Here is a 16,937-nt window from a genome sequence, read left to right as displayed (position 1 = left end):
GATACCTGGAGACTGGAAATGCTAGTGAGAGGTGGGAGGGAGTCGTCGGAAGGGAAGGACGAACAGCCAGGGAAGGAGGTTGAGCTCGGAGAGGTCGGATGATGCTTCGGCAGCGACACAGCCGCTCGCCTGATCGACTTGTCAAGAAGCGACGATATAGACGCCCCCTCATTTGGGGTCGCGCCTCTAAGCCTTCTTGATTAATATTCTCCACCCATCCGGATATGTATACAGATATCAATATAATTTGATCGGCCACACCCCGCATGCACGATCTGAGGGCACTCCAGCCACAGACGTCGGAGCACATCCATTCAAGTGTAGTATCGTAGAACTTCAGGCAGCATGGTCCAACTACCAAGCCATCACGCAACCGTAGGTATAAAGGTAGATTGATATCGAGTCCCTGATTCCGCTACGCATGCCGACCATGCGAGCACCGATATTTCTACCTCAGCCAGCATGCTCCACCGCGGTCGTGACCAGCTTCCCGTCCACAATCGTCGTCCTGAACATCTCCGGGACAGGCTGCTCGTTGAACACTCCCTCCTCCTCGCCCTCCACCGGCAAGCTGATGTTGATGCTGCTGCACTTGGCCGTCGTGATCTCAACGTCGAGGCAGTCCTTAGAGAGGTAAATCTGGCCCGAGTCTGTCGAATCGAGCTGGATCGTGGGCGCCTTTCCGGTGATCTGCAGCGCGAATGATGGCGAGTTCGTCACCGACACGGACGAAATGACCGATTCGACGAGCACGCTCGTCTTCGAGCAATTGACTGTTTCGGCATCCCGCATAATAGCATTCGATGATTAGCATGGGTACCTGACATTGATTGAAACATACGAACCGAGAGTGACGGCATTCGCCTTGCCCTTGATGACGATCGTCGAGTTCTTGCAGCCGTACAGGTTGACAGTCTGGCTAAGCTCAACGTTGTCAACCGTCAGCGGAGACACGTTCTCCTGATATTCCTAAATAAAACCAAGACGAGGCTTCTTAGCATAGACCTCGGCGATGCTCCTGGCACGACGGTACTCACAATGAGCCACTTGTTACCCTCCAGCGCGAACTTAGCAGGCTTCTTGCCAGCCAGCGCCTGCGGCTTGCTAGGCTTGACTGGCCGCTTCGCAGGAGCTGTGCGCAGTTCAGCTTGGGCATCGAGACGCAGTCAGAACAACTATGGAACGCACCGCTGGAAGCTGAGGGTGTGGTAGCAGGAACAACACCGCCTGCTCTGAGCGCGGGATTCTTGTGCGTCATCTGGCTTTTGTCAACTTTGCGCAAGCCCTTCGTAATCTCCTCTCCCCGGTTGAGCTGTTCGAACACGGCAGTAATGCCTCCGGCCGCAGCCGGTGCTGGGGCACCCGCAGCCGGCGGTGGAGGCGCAGCTGGAGGAGGCGGTGGAGGCGGGGGTGGAGGCGCACCGCCAGCCGGTGCCGCCGGCGCACCTGAAGACGATGCCTTGTACTGGGCGAGAGGGATTCCCTGCGAGGGGATGTGATTATAAAACGGTGTCAAGATCACCAGAGCAGTCTTACGTTGGAATTCCACTTGAGGCCCGTGGTGTGATGTTCCATGATATACTTCTTCAGCTCCTCAAGAAGCGATAGGTAGCCCTTCACCCATTCTGCGTGCTTAGGGTCCCTGGCCAATATAATGAGCCTCGTACAAAAGCGACGGCCACATAGATCGCATACTTCTCCTTGAATTCCTTGATCACGCGATTCCCGTAGAACTGTGTGGAGTCCTTGATCTCGCTGACAAACGGGCCAGGCTTGGGCGACTACGAAAGGCGGACGTTCAAGGACAACCTTCCAATGAACCACAGTAACACTCACGATGGTGACCCAGCCAACGCACGGCGCGCCCTCCGCGATAGTGGACAGATGGTTGAACCATTCCCTGTCCTTGCGGTTCGCTTCCTTCGCGCGAGTAATGGCCTCGATGTCCTTCTGAAGAGGCCCAAGCAGCTTCTCAAACTCGCTCTGGTCCGGCTGCTTGCACGAACCCGCGACGAGCAGCAGCTCCCGGAGGTCTTTGAACTCCTGCTCAACCAGTCCGACCTAACTCGTCCCCACGCGCACAAGCATCGCACGTGAACACGCGTCCGAGATCGATAGGACATAACACGCACCTGCTCGACGACCGAAGGGCTCGCGAAGCTCTTCGTGAGCTCGACGAACGGCTTCAGCTTCCCTTCCACAATCTGCTCATCGAAAGCAATGACGCTCCTCGGAGTCTCCGCAGGAGCGGCAGCGGCAGCCTGGGGCGGCGGAGGTGGAGGCGGGACGGGGGTCGGCTCCGCGTTCGACGAATGTGAGGTCACCGAGGGCGCAGCAACGGCGCCTTGGGCAGACGGCGGGAGGTAGGAAGTCGCGAGCGACGCAAGGTCTTCCAGGCGCGAGGTTGTCGCCTCAAGCCTACATTTGGGAAGCGAGGCGACTGTTATACGGGCTAGCGGAGAGGACGCGCGGCGCAAACACACCTCTTGATGATAGTCGCTAGTGAGTGCAGCCCGCCGGACGCCATTGCGGGAGATTCGTACGGCTGCGTGGACTGCGTGGTGGGTTGCTTGGGAGAAGTATCGGGCGTGGATGATAGCGTTATCTGGATTGCAGATGTAGGATGCAATGCGGATGAGGGCAAGCGAGGCGGATGTGGTCGTGCTCGCCGTACTTACAGCAGCGCGCGTGGCGGGTGTGCTCGAGACCGGAACAGACCGAAGCATTCTGATCCGCGTCGACTGTCTTTGCCAATTGACTTTGCTGAGCAGTTTGGCAATTCTCTCCCTCACATTGAGAGGATTGCCCAGCTGAAAGTTACGCCTCTCGCCTCAATGCTGCACCCATGATACGTAGCGTCCGTACGCAAAGCCGGGGCAAACAGGACTACGCTGGCCTCACAGGAGACTAGACCACAATGAGAATCACTATGAGGATAACAATTCGGTCTCTTCGTATCTATCCTCCTTGTCCTTGTCCTTCCCTTGCTGTTTCTTCTTGGCCTTCTTCCTCCGACGCCGCTCTCGCTCGATCTGCTTGGCTTTCTGCATCTCTTGCTTGGACAGACCCGGGTTGAAGAGCGCATCCAACTATGGCGACCTCAGTACACGTACATTGGTAAGGAACTGTTCACAATGTCTCAGACCTTATCTAGCAGTATCTTTCTCGCCAACTTCCTGTTTTGCATTAGCGAGCGAGTCTCTTGGCAGGTAACGCGGATACCGGTAGGCTTGTGAAGAAGTTGTACATTGTTCTCCGTTTTGTTCACCGATTGTCCGCCGGGACCGCTTCCTGTGACCAGGGATCATTGGCATTAACAGGGAGTACGGTACGAACACATTTAACCCAGCACCTCGCACAAATGACTCTTCCAGATCTTCCTCCTTCAGCTCAGGTAACACGCGTTCTTTGTGTGCCTTCTTGAGCTGAGAGTAGTAGCGCGGTACGCTCGGCCTGGACTCGGTCGAAGCGGCGGAAGAGGACTGGTCGAGACTGGTCATGAGGAGCAGCATCTATTTCAGGATCGTCAAATACAGGGAGTACATGGCGACCTCATAGACTTACTTGACTGGACCATCTGTTCTCCTTCCACTATTGCTCATCGCTGCCTTGGTCTGCTTGATTGTCTCGTTCGAGCCGAGCTCCGTATGCTCAGTGATGTTCAGTTCTGCGTATGGTCAGCAACTCCCGTCCAAAAGTCTCTGAGGATGCACGTACCCCAAAGATCCTTCTGTTCTGGGCTCTGCGAGTGCTCGACCTTCCGAGCTTGGACGACATTCTTCCGAAGAACGTCAGCTATCTCGCGCACGAGTGTGACCTTCTCCTCAAACTGCTTCGGGTCGAGAGTGGAGCTGTATGGCAGAACTTCGTTACGGATCTTGAGGCGGAACGCTGAAACAACGTGGTGAGCGGGCGGACGTGCACGCACAGCACACGCATACTCACCGTTGCGCACTACTGGGTCCCCATCGAACGTGGACGCCGACGCGCGGAGGGCTGAGCGGTATGCCGAGCGAGCTGATGCGAGCAGAGACTGAGGGCTACTCATGACGACTCAGAGGTGACCGAGAGTGGCCGGGAGAGGACAGAGGACGGCGAGCGGCCTGGCTCTGACGGCGCCGACGCGCTGGATGCGTGCGTCACGTCGCCGTCACAGGCACGTGCTGATTCAATCAGATCTGGCGCGAGATTCGGCGCGAGACACGTCCGCATATGGTCATTGCTGTGGAACGATGCCTTAGGGAGAGGGCGCACTCTCATCCTCATTATAACACCAAACCGCATCAGCACTTAGAAATAAGTGTTCAGAGCTCTGAAGTACGCCGTAATACGCGTACTCCAGCAAATTTTTGAAAATTTGGACCACAAATTTAGTCTGTACCTCCTCGACAACCGCAGCAACCCCCGAATGGATCCTTCACGACCTTCTCTCCTTGTACTCGCTCTAGAAATTGCACAAACATCTCGCTGGGGTCATGATCTCTCGCTCTGCACAGTATGGAGGGCAAGGATGCTGCTGGCAAACGCGGATTGTGAGGTTCCTGAGATAGAGTCTCACGTGACGCACTATTACAGTTTGTTGAACGGTTGGACGCGCCTCGGAGTCTGAACGTCCTCTCTTCATCCCGTACCACCACCATCCCCCGCCCCGCTTCCGCACGACTTATTCCGTCCTCGTCATCCGTCTTCTCGAGGCCCTCGCAAGTATACCGGAAACATCTTATTACTTTCTAGCACTATCCTACGCAATGTCTGCGACAAAGAAGACCGCTGCTGCCAAATCGGCTGGCACCAAGAAGTCTGCCCCCCGGGCCGCCCCCACGCATCCGTCTTGGGTTGATATGATCAAGGTTGGTTAGAACGAACCTCCGGGGCGTATTGCAGCGATGCCCCCTACTGTCTACGTTCCCAAAGCAATGGGACGGGAGCGGTCGACCCTTACGACCAAAAGGGGCAGGGTGTAGGGCACCGCCCGCCGCGGCCCGCCACCTTTGCTGGTCATTCGCCATCCGCCAGCCCCACTGTCTCGTTTGACTACAGCGGCACCTGGCGACTCCCTAGATTGCTCTCGCACAAAAGAAACGATGATTCTGACAAAGGCTCTTGGTGAAATGCAGGAATGTATCGCTGCTCATCCGGAAGATGCCCGACAAGGCGTCTCACGCCCCCAGATCAAGAAGTATGTCTCTGGGCCGCGTCCCCCTCGTCTCCCTCTGACTCGTTCTGCTTGAAAGGTTTGTCGAGGACAAGTACGACCTTGAAATCGGCAACGCACAGATCACCCAGCTCAGCAAGGCCATCCAGACTGGCGCTGAGAAGGGTGTCTTCGTCTTGCCGAAGGGTGTGTTTCCCGCGCTCTTCACCTGGTAGCGTCCGTCATATAACACAATGTCTCTCTCACTCAGGTCCCTCTGGACGTGTTAAGCTTCCACCCAAGACGGCGCGTCCTGTTGAGGGAACCGCTGCTAAGGAGGTAAGATTGCGCACGGCTGTTTCGTGGCTGTGTCTCTCGGTAGTGACCTGGTTGGCAGAACAAGCCTGACTCCAAGTCTGCTAAGGCTCCTGCTAAGGCCCCCGTCAAGGCCAAGCCGGCCCCCAAGGTTGCCACGAGCAAGTCCTCGACCGCGAAGAAGGCCGCTGCAGTGAAGAAGCCTGGTGCCAAGACCGCTGTCACCAAGAAGGCTGCTCCGGCTAGGTCCACCGCGAGCAAGCCCGCAGCAACTAAGGCTAAGGCGGCACCGGCTAAGAGAACCGCAGCTGCTGCCCCTAAGAAGGCACCTGCGAAGAAGGCTGCGGCTCCTAAGAAGACTACTGCTGCAGGTCGGCGTGATACTGCTAAGAAGGTGAGCATAGTTTGAGAATGAACTCGATCGTCGACTGATATGTACTCCGTCAGGCTGCGACTGGTAAGGCACCTGCAGCCAAGAAGACCGCCGCACGGAGCGCGAGGGCGAAGGTGCGTCTCGGGTTTCATGCCACATACTAAGACTCAGACATACTATGTGCAGGCGGCGAAGAAGTGAGCGGACATGACCTATGCCCCACAACGTTATTCTATTATTTGTCTCGTGCTCGTAGCTTTGTCTCGTTATTCTCGCTTCCTCTTCCTCGTATCCCGCACCCTCCTATGCTTATGTTTGTATGCCCAGACTGTATGCGCCGCGCTCAGGCGCACTCTACCTTCTTGTCCTCACCTATCCTCGCGAAACGTACTTATGTACTATGTTGCACCCCTCCTGCGCGGTCCACACACCGTCCCAGGGATGGCCGGTCATATACAGGCATAATGTATGGGCCACCCACACATAGATTTTTCTTGTTCGTCCTCTGTCAATCTCTGTTGTACATATAGGGGTCAGAATGGACAGCTTGCTGTACGAGACTCCATCCTTCTCAGACTGCGTGCGGCTGCCTGACTCGCCTCTACTCAACTCTGCCTCGTGTGACACGGCCACATGCACATGCCGGGCGTTCAGTACAGCTTTGAGCCTCCGACGGCAACGAGAATGACATGGGAAATGCCCTGGGAGACGGAGAGCGGGCGCAAAAGTTCACGTACCCTAGCGTCGACACATACCGCGGACTGCACGCAGGGTGATGGACAGCAGACGTGGATGAAACATCCTGAGACAGGGAGACTGACCGATGTCAAATGAAGTACTCAAGTTCTTCAGCGTACGTTGCACGTTCACCGGCACCTCCGGCGTCAAGGGCGCCGAGCGCTTGGACAGAAGCGATATAACCACGCCAAAAGGCTTTGGGACCCTCGAGGCCGACATCGCGGGGTTCGTCCCGCGGGCACGCTCCGCGGCCAAAATCTGCGCCGGACGTCGAGGTTAACTCTCCCGATGTCCGGTACGGAGTACGAAAATATCTCCGGGCCCACCAGGTCCCGCCGCATGAATTCATGAGCGCACGAGCGGGGGTCGACATTGAGTGTCAGCGGACCGCACGACGGATGGCAATTCTGCATGTGTGCGCAAATATACATATATACCCAAGATGCAACGGCCAAGTCCTAGATCTGAACGGCAACGGGGCAGGAGGCGAGGAGAGGGCGCCGCCCCATCCGTGCGAGAGCACCCAACGGGCAAGTCATCGTCGTCGTCATCGTCATCGCGGCTGCGTGCGCGTCGCAACTACTTTTGCGATCTGCTGGGAAGGGTTTGGACAGAGCAGAGGCTCTGTCTGCCTGCCGTCCGCTGATCCGCGCAAACGGCGTTAACGGGGCCCGTCATGCCCTGGCCTTCACGTCTCTCCGGCGCACCGTCTCCCGTTCCATCTCGCTTTCTGTCCTGTCGGTCTCCGCGCCGGTCTCTGCGCCGGCGTCGTCCCGCATCTCGTCTTCGTCGTCGTCGTCGACGTCCGCTTGCTCCGCCCACCAGCGCCCGGCTTGGAGCGCAAGGACGCCCGTGAGGACGACGCTGCAGACGAGGTGGGAGGACGCGAGCTCGAGCGTCGGCTCACGCAGGCTTTTGGGGAATTCTGGGAGGTCGGTGGGAGGCCATGGGGCCGTGAAAGGTAGAGGGAGGGTGGAGAAGTTGGCGCGGAGGTCTACGGATCGACGGTAATCGGTTCAGCTGCTGATCGGAATCATAGGGAGGCGACGGAACGCACTTGGAATGACGGAGTAAAGGTATACGAAGATACCCGTGAGGTACAGGACTGTGTGCCGGATGCACGCTCAGCACGGGAGGCTGCGGAGATGGGAGCGCGAGAACTCACATATGCTCCCGCCGTCGAACATCAGATTCCCTGCCCGGCCGTCCCGCAGGCTCCAGAGGATGGTCGCAGCCCCGATGACGGCCACTGCGCCGTAAACATACGCCAGCTGAGGTGGCCCGTGCATGAGCACGGCATAATACGCCGCCGCCGTCCACAGTCTGCTGTCCGTCTGCGTGTCAGGCGACTTCCACAACGTCAGCGAGTCCGCTATCCAGTGCGTGAAGAGCAGGCCTGTCGTTCAAGACCATCCATTGCATTGTGGGAGCAGGAGGACGATGTCAGTGATCGTAAGCCATGGTGGGAACGAGAAACCAGGAACAAGTGAGTGACCCTGCCCATGCACGGCGAAGCGCTGGCGCGCAGAGATGACAACGCACCGAGAAGGAAGGCGGTCGCGCTGACCACGACGCTCATTCGGAGGCCTGCCATTGTGTGTTGGGTGTTGATGGCGGCGGCGAGGGGGATGAGGGGAGGAAGTGGGAAGGGGGAGAGGCCCTCTGCGCAAAGCACTGGCAGGGAAGCAGCTGAGGGACAGCTTGTGATTCTGACAGCCAACCAGGCCCAGCTGTCTTCTCAGCAGAAATATTTGCGCCCCTGGCCTGCGGCACGCCCCGGCCCGCGCCGGCAAATCCCGCCTTCTACGGGCGCTCTGCGGTTCTGTCAGTACTGTGCAGTCCTTGACCATCCTCTGTGCCGTCTCGTCGTTGGCACCTGCTCTCCCTTTGCTTGGATTCTCTCTCCGTGAGCGCGAACGAGGACACCAACATGCTCTCTGCCGCCCTCAGGAAGGAAACACAGAGTCTGGCCGCATGTACGCTCCGCTGTCGTGCGCGTCCGTGCCAAGACCTCGCCCGGCGCGCTCTCACGTCGTCCGCACCCTCGTCTTCCTCCATTTCGCCCTCATCAAGCGCGTCTCCTGTCTCCTCGTCGGCTCTGCCATGGTTCATGGACCCTTCAGATGACCCCGCGCTTCCGTCTTCGTACGCCCGTCGTGTCGGTCTCGCACAGGCACCCACACGACCGTTACCTCCCCTTCCCGCGGATCTGCCGTCTGACCATCCCATCGTGCGGTTGCACGCGGAGCTGAAGAGCTCGCCTCACCTGGAGCCGGGCACCCTGCTAGTCCGAAGCCCTATACCTACCGCGGTTGGTCCTCCGCTACCGGAGTCCATGCCGAAGGGCAGGCGGAAGAGGGGCAGGACGTATGTCGGCGAGGGCGTGGCAGAGAACATGGGCGGCATCTGGGAATGGCTCGTCATCGCTCAAGTGAAGGACGGCACGGAGAACCGCGGGGCGATCGAGTCGGTCATCAGGGTTGTGAGGAAAGCGGTGAGCTTTTCTCTCTGAGCTCCTTGACCTTTATTCCATGAATGCTCATACCGGTGTTAGCTCCTTACCTGTGACTCGCCTGTCCCTCTTCCGCCGAACAACAAGCGACGAGCCAACGGCAGCTGGGCTATGATCGACGCTGGTGACTTCGCGGTGCACATCCTGAGCAGAGAGGCTAGAGAAAAGTACTTCCCTGATCGTCGGGAGTTCTCGTGAAGGTCTATGTGAGGTTTGTCTGCAGTCTCTTTTGGTGACCACAAGCATTGACAGCTTCCCAGTACATAATCTGGAAGTACTTTACTGCCTACGCTAGTCGCCCACCGTGGCTCGTGCGATTCAATGCGACCTATAGATCCGCTCCGGAGAGCTCATGCAAGTAGGTTTTGATGCTCGAGCACGGCCTCTACATGATTCTAAGCTATAGATGCTTGCTCGGTTGTGCGCAAGCTGAATTCAACAGCACTCTCGAATGTCAACCGAGACTCTTATCCCGCAACCACGTGCTGTGGAATGATGGAAGTGCTCGAGCACAGCGTAACCCCATTTAATCGCCTTGACGTCTAGAAGTTGGCTTGGGCGCCTATGGCCCAAAGCCATCCCGGGTCTACACCACCGTCGACATCACATAATAAGTAACCCATCCAAATATTCCCAGTCTCGTATGCGGTCAACATGGCGTGCGAAGTACTTTAATCCACAGTACTAGTGCAATGATATGCGGCAGGACGAGTAATCTCGTGCACGGTGCTCCCAGATTCAGGATGGTGTGTTACCAACGAAGGTAAGTGACGTCAGACAGTCAATGCACAGTTGGTTTGGATATCCTCCCCACCCAGGCTCGGAGACACCAACCTAGTGACGAATCGCCTAGCTCCTCCCCCACAGACGTCATGCCCGCTCCCTGACCGCGTTCAACACAGATATATATAAGTCTCCCTCAAGCCTTGACAGACCGCCAATATCACCCACTTCACTAACTTCTAACCCACTTACTCCCCAACCAACCCACTTTCTCTTACCACTTTCTTACGATCACCATAATGTCTCTCAACGACACCCAGCTCGCAGCCAACAAGGCTGTGGACATCTACCCCGGCGTCGCCAACCCCACTCCTTCCTCCGTCCTCGACCCCATGCACACCAACTTCGTACGTTTCTCATCAGCCCCCTATCTCCGAACGTGGCTCATTGTCCCCCAACCGATAGGTGACCGACCCCACCACCGACACACTCGGTGCGGGTGCCAGCGCGAACTTCACCGGGCAGCAGGACGCGGCCCGCAACTTCAAGCAGACCGCGGGCGTCGTCGAGGGCCGCCCCGGCATCATCGAGTCCACGCACATCGACCCGCTAAGCGAGCACTCCAACGATGGTATGTCCCACTCATCCCCCCTCGTCTCACATCACATCGTGTATGCTGACCGCGGTCTCCTACAGCCGACGGCTGGGCAAACGCCCGCTCGGCCGGTACTGGCGCGACCCGCACTGGGAGCCTCGGCGGGGTTTCCCAGACCGCGTACGAGACCGCGTCGTCCGTTGCCTCTGGCGCGGCCTCCGTCGCGTCGAACGCCGCACAGACGGCGTACAAGTACGTCGCTGGCGAGGACCAGTCCCGGAGGTCGTGAATGCTTTCGCTGTGTATACGAAGCAATGTAGCAACAACACCCCTTGTATGACTAGGTGCTCACGATTCGTCGTTCTTCGCGGCGTCCATCTCCATATCTGTGCTGCTGCGTGAGCTCGTTGCCGGCATCAAGGCTGATCGATTGAAGAACTACTCGCTGTAGGACGAGACGCACCGATAGCGGAAGATCGTTCTGTTCCCCGATACCTCCATGGGGAGCTGTATGTATGAGCGTTGGCATTCGGCAAGGAGCGACGGGGTTGCAAACCACACCGTTTGCCAATGTCTGACCTCAGAAAAGTCATTGGCTGGCGAAATGATGCATAGATAGGGGGCGACGCCCAGAGCGAGGAATTCTATATATATCGCAACGGTGCGCTATTTCTCGTGTGTAACCTGGAACGACGATGTCCTTGGTCCATCACCGGGATGGGCCTGGGTCAACAACGTCATGAACGGGGAAGTAAGGCAGAAACACAACTGAACAGAGATTCTGGGCTACTTGTTAACAATAGTCCACGACATTGACGAAGAGAGCGTGGTGCGAGAATGACAAGAAGAGCGATCTGATAAAGTAGCTAAGCACGAGTCCGCTCAAGTAAAGCTACATGTAACACGCGGAAAAGCACAATCAAAATTATTGATACAATATAACAGGTACGCTGCCGGAACATCTGATCGATATGAGCCTGACGGAACGCGATAACAGCAGCACGCGGACCGCCCCCGGGATGCTCTGTAGCTGCAATATCTAAGCCTCACATCGAAGATAGCGAGTAGCAGTACGCCATGCAAATGTCCGACTACTGTTCGATGTGTATACTCTGGAACGCGCTCTCTAAGCTTTCTCTCATACCCAGACTGCGCGCAAGGGCGACTTCTGCCAAGCCGCTTCGCGCTCGGTCGGATATCTGCTTACTAGAGACTTTCATCGTCACTAGGCCTCGGCAGACCAGCCCTGTCCTGGACGTGGAATCCTTCAAGGCCTCGAGGAGGGACTCCATCTCCGAGGGCGGGAGGTGCTTCGCCGTGAGGGATGTGAGCGCGGGTAGCTGCCCGAATACGCGGTCCCATTGCCCGAAAAACGGACCCCCTCGGGTGCCCTCTGTCTCCGGGTGATGGTCCAGAACGAGCATCTCGATCTGAGAGGGATCGAATGGCCAGTCGTAGAGGAAGCCAGCCCAATCCTCGGGCACGTTGGGCAGGGCCCACCTATCGTCCCTCCCGTCGATTTCGAGTGCGGCGCGGCCCGAACTTGATTGTGCGCTAGTCTCGCGGTAGGCCTGCAGATTCCACTGGTAGGTGGTATCCCATGCAGCCCGAAGACAGCGGAAGCTTTGGAAGCACGGCGGAGCGGAAGACGGAGTGATGACGCCCAGCAGGGTCCGGAAGCGTCCGCCATCGTGCACAGCGGGGAGGACCGCTACGTCAGCGTGAGCCGGGAGAGCTAGGGAGGCGAGCAAAACTCCCGGAGCGCGCGTAGGCTCCAGCTCCATATACAGTCTTTCCAGCTTCGGAAGGGCAACAGCATCGGAAGCGACGGCAAGGGGCCCGGCCTCGCCTTCGAACGAGCCGGCGATGTTCAGGGTTTGGAGTGATGAACAGGCTCGAAGCATCGCGAGAAAAAATGGGAACGAAGGCAGTGGAACTGAGGATAACCCCCCGATCTCAAGGTGGACCAGGGTGTCGGGGAGGGAGGTGAATGGCATAGGTACGCCTTTGAGGACGAGGATGCGCAGACGTGGGATAACGCCGCTGAACATCGCTGGCAGTGGAGATGTCACATCCTCCGGGATGGGAGCGCCGTCCATCCAACAGTGTCGTTCAGTATTCTCGATGAACAACTCTTCTAGGCTAGGTGCCGGACGCGTGAAAAGCTGCTGGCGCCAAATCGACTCTATTACTTTCGTTTTCTGGAAGACGTACGCTGAGCGCAGGCGATGGACGGAATCTCCAAGGATGGGAGAGACATGCGGCGAAACGGCGTACCCTATGGAAACGGACAGGGGGACGGTCTTCGAGCGTACCAAACACTCTTGCACCAAGCCAGGATGGAAGACGGCGAAGGACGCCCATAGGTCAGGAGTTTCGATGGCCACCGCGCGCCAGTACTTGCAAACGTGCATTACCCGAACGATATTCGCATTCATTTGTGGAACCTGAGTTGGGCGGTCGTATTGGGGGTCGGGTAGCATAGTCCCTCGTGCACGGCGTGGTTTGGGCTGCAGATTCGCAGGTCGAACGAGGAATGTGAAGATAAGTCCAAGCAGCTCCGGCGGTAGGGTGTTCACAGGCGACAAAGAGTTGAACCTTTGCGGCGGCGTGTGGATATCGCCCATGGGTCCCTCGACGGCGGCCATATCCTGCGCTAGCAGCATACCGAGTTCATCGTGAGAGTCTACCGACTGAGATGCATTGACAACGTTGCGGACCAAAGGGAGGTTGTGCGCGCGTACACCATCGGCTTCCGAGTCGTCTGACATTTAGGTGCCAACACCAGGTAGCACGGTGTCAAGGCAAGCGGAAGATGAAGGTGAACAAGGAACGAGAACAGGCGCCGGTCAACTTCAATATTTGGTGGCAGAGCGCTTGGCCGAGAACGCTCAATTGCAGGCTGAGTTGACAGCGACCAGAGCACACCGGTCATCAACGAATGGCCGATCATGCACATATCCCAGTCATGGAGCCATGAACGTTGCAAGGCAAATATTCACATGGGGGAAATCACAAACACTATGACAGTACTCGCTCAAAACGCCGGGAGTCAATTACATATACAGATGTAACCCGCCGAGCTGCTTCGACCCGCCTTCGGACCATGCGACGCGGCGACATGAACGAGGCGATGCCTTGTACTAAGCCCTTCTACGGGAGGAGATGGCTCTAGGTAGCCTACACTGCAGCGAACCGCGCTGAGACCTCGCCTTCACAACCTTCCCGTCGATCGTCACCTTCACACCCAGCTCCGCCAGCTTCACCGTCCATTCGTCGCCTCTATACTGCATCTGAGAGGGTGTCCCACAGTCGTTGAAGTACATCTCCTTGAAGCCTCCATCTGGCCGTCCGTCCAGCCGCTTCACGGCGATATTATACACCCCTTCCATAGTCCGCTCCGACATCTCCAGGTTCGAAAAGCCCAGCGACTCCAACTTCGGACAGTACACTTCCCCGTCTGTCCCCGCCCAGAGATCGATGAGTGGGTCCAGCTCGAGAGAAAGGAAGCAGGATAGGGATACCGTCTTCAAAGCCGGTAGAGTCCCGAGCACTGTCGTCCATTGCTGCAGGCGCATGAGCTCCCGCGGATCCTCGTCGTCGTCGATTTCCTCGCTGATTCCCGAGAAGACGATAGCAAGCGCTTCGACATGAGACGTGTCAAACGGCCAGCGTCCATCTAGGAAGCCACCAACGGCATAAGGTGAGTCTCCCCAATCTCCGGAAGCCCACACTTCGAGCGAAATGTCGGAATCGTGCCAGTCGAGGAAAGTTTCGTGCACGTCACCACGAGGCGTGCGTAGCCACAGATGAGTGTCTTGCCATTGTAGCTGGACCGCACGCACTTTGTCGAGGCATCGAAGGGAGTGAGGAGAGTCGGGAACGTAAGCATGCATGATGCTGCTTAAATCTTCCTCGTCCCCTAGGGTTGTAGAGATCTGGATGCAAGCCTGCTCAGGGACAGAAACTTGCGAGAGAAGCTCGGCGATATCGGCTGCGAACTCCAGTCCCAAGGTAAGCGACCGGAGCTGTGGTAGCTCGACTTTCCTTCGCGCGACGTTCCTTTCCTCGACGAACTCCCAATCCTGACACAGGCCACTGAGCTTCAGCTCTTCGAGCTCGGGGCAATTGGCCAAGACATCGAGAACCTCCTTGACGGCAGGGAGATGAAGATCGTTGGGGCTTGCCCCAAGCTCCAGATGGCGCAGCGTGTTCGACGGGGGGAAGAGTAACTGCACGTTGCGGAGGACTAGGTAGCGGAGGGACGGCGCGTGCCCGTTGAACAGCAATGGGACCGAGGGCCTGACGGAGCTGTCGAAAGAAGCACGAGGATCATTTCCGCTAGCCTCGACGTGTAAATATTCCAGGAGGGGTGCGGAGCCGAAGCAGCTTAGCAGTTGCCCAACGTCAGAGCCGCTCTTCGTCGAGATCCAGATTGAGCGTACGCGACAAGAGGCGGAGGCGACCAACTGAGGAATGGACTTCGGCATGCCTCGGGTGAGAGAGACGGTGATGGGCAATTGCCTGGAACGATTGACACACTGCTCGACCATCTCGGCGTGATGAAGGGGAAAAGATGTCCATAACGTGGGATTTTCGAGTGCGATCGTGCGCCAGCGATGGCAAACATGGGCGACCTTCAAAAACTTTGCGTGGCCCTGCGTGATAGGGGCTCCGGGAGGGCTGAGCAGGTACACGAAGACGTGGCTAAGGACCTCCACAGGAAGCGCATTCACCGGGGCGAGGTTATTATGTAGTTCCCCAAGCCGAACAATGTCGTCTCTGCAGACGTCGATGATTCGGAGACGCCGTTTGGTTTCGCGGGCGACATATGTGCGAATGTCCCGGCGGTTCGTGAGGTTCGATGGGTAGGAGATGGTTCTTTCTGGAATGGAAACGTTGTGCAGGAATTTCTCATCGCGTTTGTCCATTGCCTCGAGCAACAGCCTACTTCGAAGTCGTAGGAAACTCGTGGTGATGGACGGGGACAAAGGGATTGACCAATGACTCCGCTCGTCGTCAAAGGCTAGACTCGAACCAGTCGTACGGTACGCATCAGCGGCGGAGTGTGAATTAAGGCAGCGTACCGTAACGACTGGTCAAACTGGAAGCCCTCCTGGCACGGCGTCCAGATTAGGAAGGCGTGTGAAAATGTACTTAGGCAAAATCGTGTAGAGCCTCCTAGGGGAAAGAGAGGTGTAGCCTCTCAGGCCACATGGCGAGCTCAAAAGCTAGACAGCGAGTAGTGCGAATTGATCATATGCTAGGGATACATCAAAAGTCCTCCAACTCTATTGTGGGATCATCGTCCTGCGCGAACACCATACGCGGGTGGTAGTCGTCATCGACGTCCTTCCAATAGAGTTCGTCGTCGTCATCCCATCCGCCCTCACCGGAGGTATCATCCTGTGATGTTGCAGTTTGAGTCTGCCCCAGAGCATATAAGTGGGTCGTCCTACCGTAATCTCCGGGAGCGCGACAGCAATGGGGCCCTGCCTCATTGGCGAGCCTGTCGCCGTGGGCGTGGAGTCCACAGACGGCGTGGGGGATGTCGACGGCCAGTCTTGCGGGATGGGGCCAAGGGGCTCTAGACGCCGTCGCTGTTGGAGTTGCCGGAAAACATGGTTGTACTCCTGAAGAGGCGTGTTGAGTAGGTTGAGGCCAGCTGAGACCGCGTTTGGAACTTCGCCCCTGTTCACCCCGCGCAAGATGCGCCCAGGCTGCACTTGGAACACGGAGTGCTGCTGCATTGCCTCGCGCAGCGTCATGACATCCCGATCGCGTTCGGGAGTGTGGTGCTTGGTGCCTAGACGCGCGCCGAAGGTGGCATGCATTTGCGTGGCGAGCTGTCGGAGGAGGGCGATACATGGTGAGATATTCTGCAACCATTCCCACGAGGTGTTGCTGCCTTGAGCTTTGTAGATGATCTGTAAATGTACTGGCATCAGTCGTGCCATTCCAGCGACTTAGAATGCTGATGCTAGCTACGGTCATCGGCGCTTTGCGAAGTACGCTAGCCGTGACGCCGCTCGCGACTCGGCCCATTAGTTTGGTGATAAACTCGGGGCTGTGAAGACAAGGATTAGATCCGACTAGAGTCGAAGCAAGATCTTCAGTCAGTAAGGAAAGACTATATTGCAGCAACGAACTGTACCTAGAGTCGAAGCAAGACTACAAAGGTTAAGTAAGTAACTACAAGTTAGAGGTAAAGGTAACGAAGTACTCACTCTTCAGTCAGTAAGGAAAGACTGAAGAGGGAGGACGCAATCTGAAGTCCTTATATACTACAGAGAAGAGTCCATGACTAATCGAAGAGTGGTTAGTCACATGTACCATAGTGCGATGAATAATACAACGACGAAAGAATTGCGACGTATCGCACCATAGGATGAGTAAGAGATGAGTAAGGCATAGACCTGTCTAGACCGTTCTAGAGTAGTACGGATTGTCCTAGACAGTACCAGAAGAGTCTGGAAGCATAGCTATAGTACACGAGCAGAGAGTCCCAAATATGGTAACATACTACATAAGCGACCACAGCTAAGCG

The 16,937-nt window shown here is 57.0% G+C and overlaps 8 protein-coding genes across 8 annotated transcripts in view; 2 read left to right on the top strand and 6 right to left on the bottom strand.

Annotated features, from left to right (window-relative positions):
* Window positions 1-303: 303 nt before the first annotated feature.
* On the bottom strand, window positions 304-2,633 carry DICSQDRAFT_84387 (cyclase-associated protein). The gene is made up of 9 exons (XM_007364588.1): window positions 2,484-2,633; window positions 2,133-2,418; window positions 1,837-2,061; window positions 1,696-1,781; window positions 1,537-1,642; window positions 1,189-1,483; window positions 1,038-1,132; window positions 846-969; window positions 304-773 (listed from the first exon to the last, which is right to left on the bottom strand). Exons 1-9 carry the CDS (start codon window positions 2,525-2,527, stop codon window positions 454-456), a joined length of 1,581 nt encoding a protein of 526 aa, XP_007364650.1. The 5' UTR covers window positions 2,528-2,633; the 3' UTR covers window positions 304-453.
* Window positions 2,634-2,927: 294 nt separating this feature from the next.
* Window positions 2,928-4,048, bottom strand: DICSQDRAFT_57884 (uncharacterized protein; the record flags this gene model as incomplete). Its single annotated transcript, XM_007364587.1, has 6 exons — window positions 2,928-3,089; window positions 3,146-3,291; window positions 3,353-3,512; window positions 3,570-3,667; window positions 3,718-3,891; window positions 3,946-4,048. 6 exons carry the CDS (start codon window positions 4,046-4,048, stop codon window positions 2,928-2,930), a joined length of 843 nt encoding a protein of 280 aa, XP_007364649.1.
* A 700-nt stretch (window positions 4,049-4,748) lies between these two features.
* On the top strand, window positions 4,749-5,986 carry DICSQDRAFT_146256 (uncharacterized protein; the record flags this gene model as incomplete). The annotated part of the gene is made up of 6 exons (XM_007364586.1): window positions 4,749-4,850; window positions 5,118-5,179; window positions 5,235-5,341; window positions 5,406-5,473; window positions 5,532-5,843; window positions 5,897-5,986. The coding sequence occupies 6 exons, from the start codon at window positions 4,749-4,751 to the stop codon at window positions 5,984-5,986; spliced, it is 741 nt and encodes a 246-aa protein (XP_007364648.1).
* Window positions 5,987-7,234: 1,248 nt separating this feature from the next.
* DICSQDRAFT_57352 (uncharacterized protein) lies at window positions 7,235-8,154 on the bottom strand (the record flags this gene model as incomplete). The annotated part of the gene is made up of 4 exons (XM_007364585.1): window positions 7,235-7,554; window positions 7,618-7,665; window positions 7,726-7,956; window positions 8,103-8,154. The coding sequence occupies 4 exons, from the start codon at window positions 8,152-8,154 to the stop codon at window positions 7,235-7,237; spliced, it is 651 nt and encodes a 216-aa protein (XP_007364647.1).
* Window positions 8,155-8,490: 336 nt separating this feature from the next.
* On the top strand, window positions 8,491-9,270 carry DICSQDRAFT_146254 (uncharacterized protein; the record flags this gene model as incomplete). The annotated part of the gene is made up of 2 exons (XM_007364584.1): window positions 8,491-9,054; window positions 9,115-9,270. The coding sequence occupies 2 exons, from the start codon at window positions 8,491-8,493 to the stop codon at window positions 9,268-9,270; spliced, it is 720 nt and encodes a 239-aa protein (XP_007364646.1).
* Window positions 9,271-10,988: 1,718 nt separating this feature from the next.
* Window positions 10,989-13,185, bottom strand: DICSQDRAFT_135528 (uncharacterized protein). The gene has a single exon (XM_007364583.1). The coding sequence runs from the start codon at window positions 13,159-13,161 to the stop codon at window positions 11,482-11,484; it is 1,680 nt and encodes a 559-aa protein (XP_007364645.1). The 5' UTR covers window positions 13,162-13,185; the 3' UTR covers window positions 10,989-11,481.
* A 212-nt stretch (window positions 13,186-13,397) lies between these two features.
* DICSQDRAFT_154421 (uncharacterized protein) lies at window positions 13,398-15,362 on the bottom strand. The gene has a single exon (XM_007364582.1). The coding sequence runs from the start codon at window positions 15,319-15,321 to the stop codon at window positions 13,534-13,536; it is 1,788 nt and encodes a 595-aa protein (XP_007364644.1). The 5' UTR covers window positions 15,322-15,362; the 3' UTR covers window positions 13,398-13,533.
* Window positions 15,363-15,681: 319 nt separating this feature from the next.
* DICSQDRAFT_57887 (uncharacterized protein) overlaps window positions 15,682-16,937 on the bottom strand; it is a gene marked incomplete at both ends in the record, with an annotated part of 11,051 nt that continues 9,795 nt past the window's right edge. Inside the window, one exon of the mRNA XM_007364581.1 lies at window positions 15,682-16,317. Coding sequence (XP_007364643.1) covers window positions 15,682-16,317 — 636 coding nt within the window. The remainder of the gene's footprint in view (window positions 16,318-16,937) is intronic.

Source organism: Dichomitus squalens, assembly GCF_000275845.1.
Source record: "Dichomitus squalens LYAD-421 SS1 unplaced genomic scaffold DICSQscaffold_9, whole genome shotgun sequence".
Lineage (NCBI taxonomy): Eukaryota > Fungi > Basidiomycota > Agaricomycetes > Polyporales > Polyporaceae > Dichomitus > Dichomitus squalens.
This window is presented reverse-complemented; position numbering and strand designations above follow the sequence as displayed.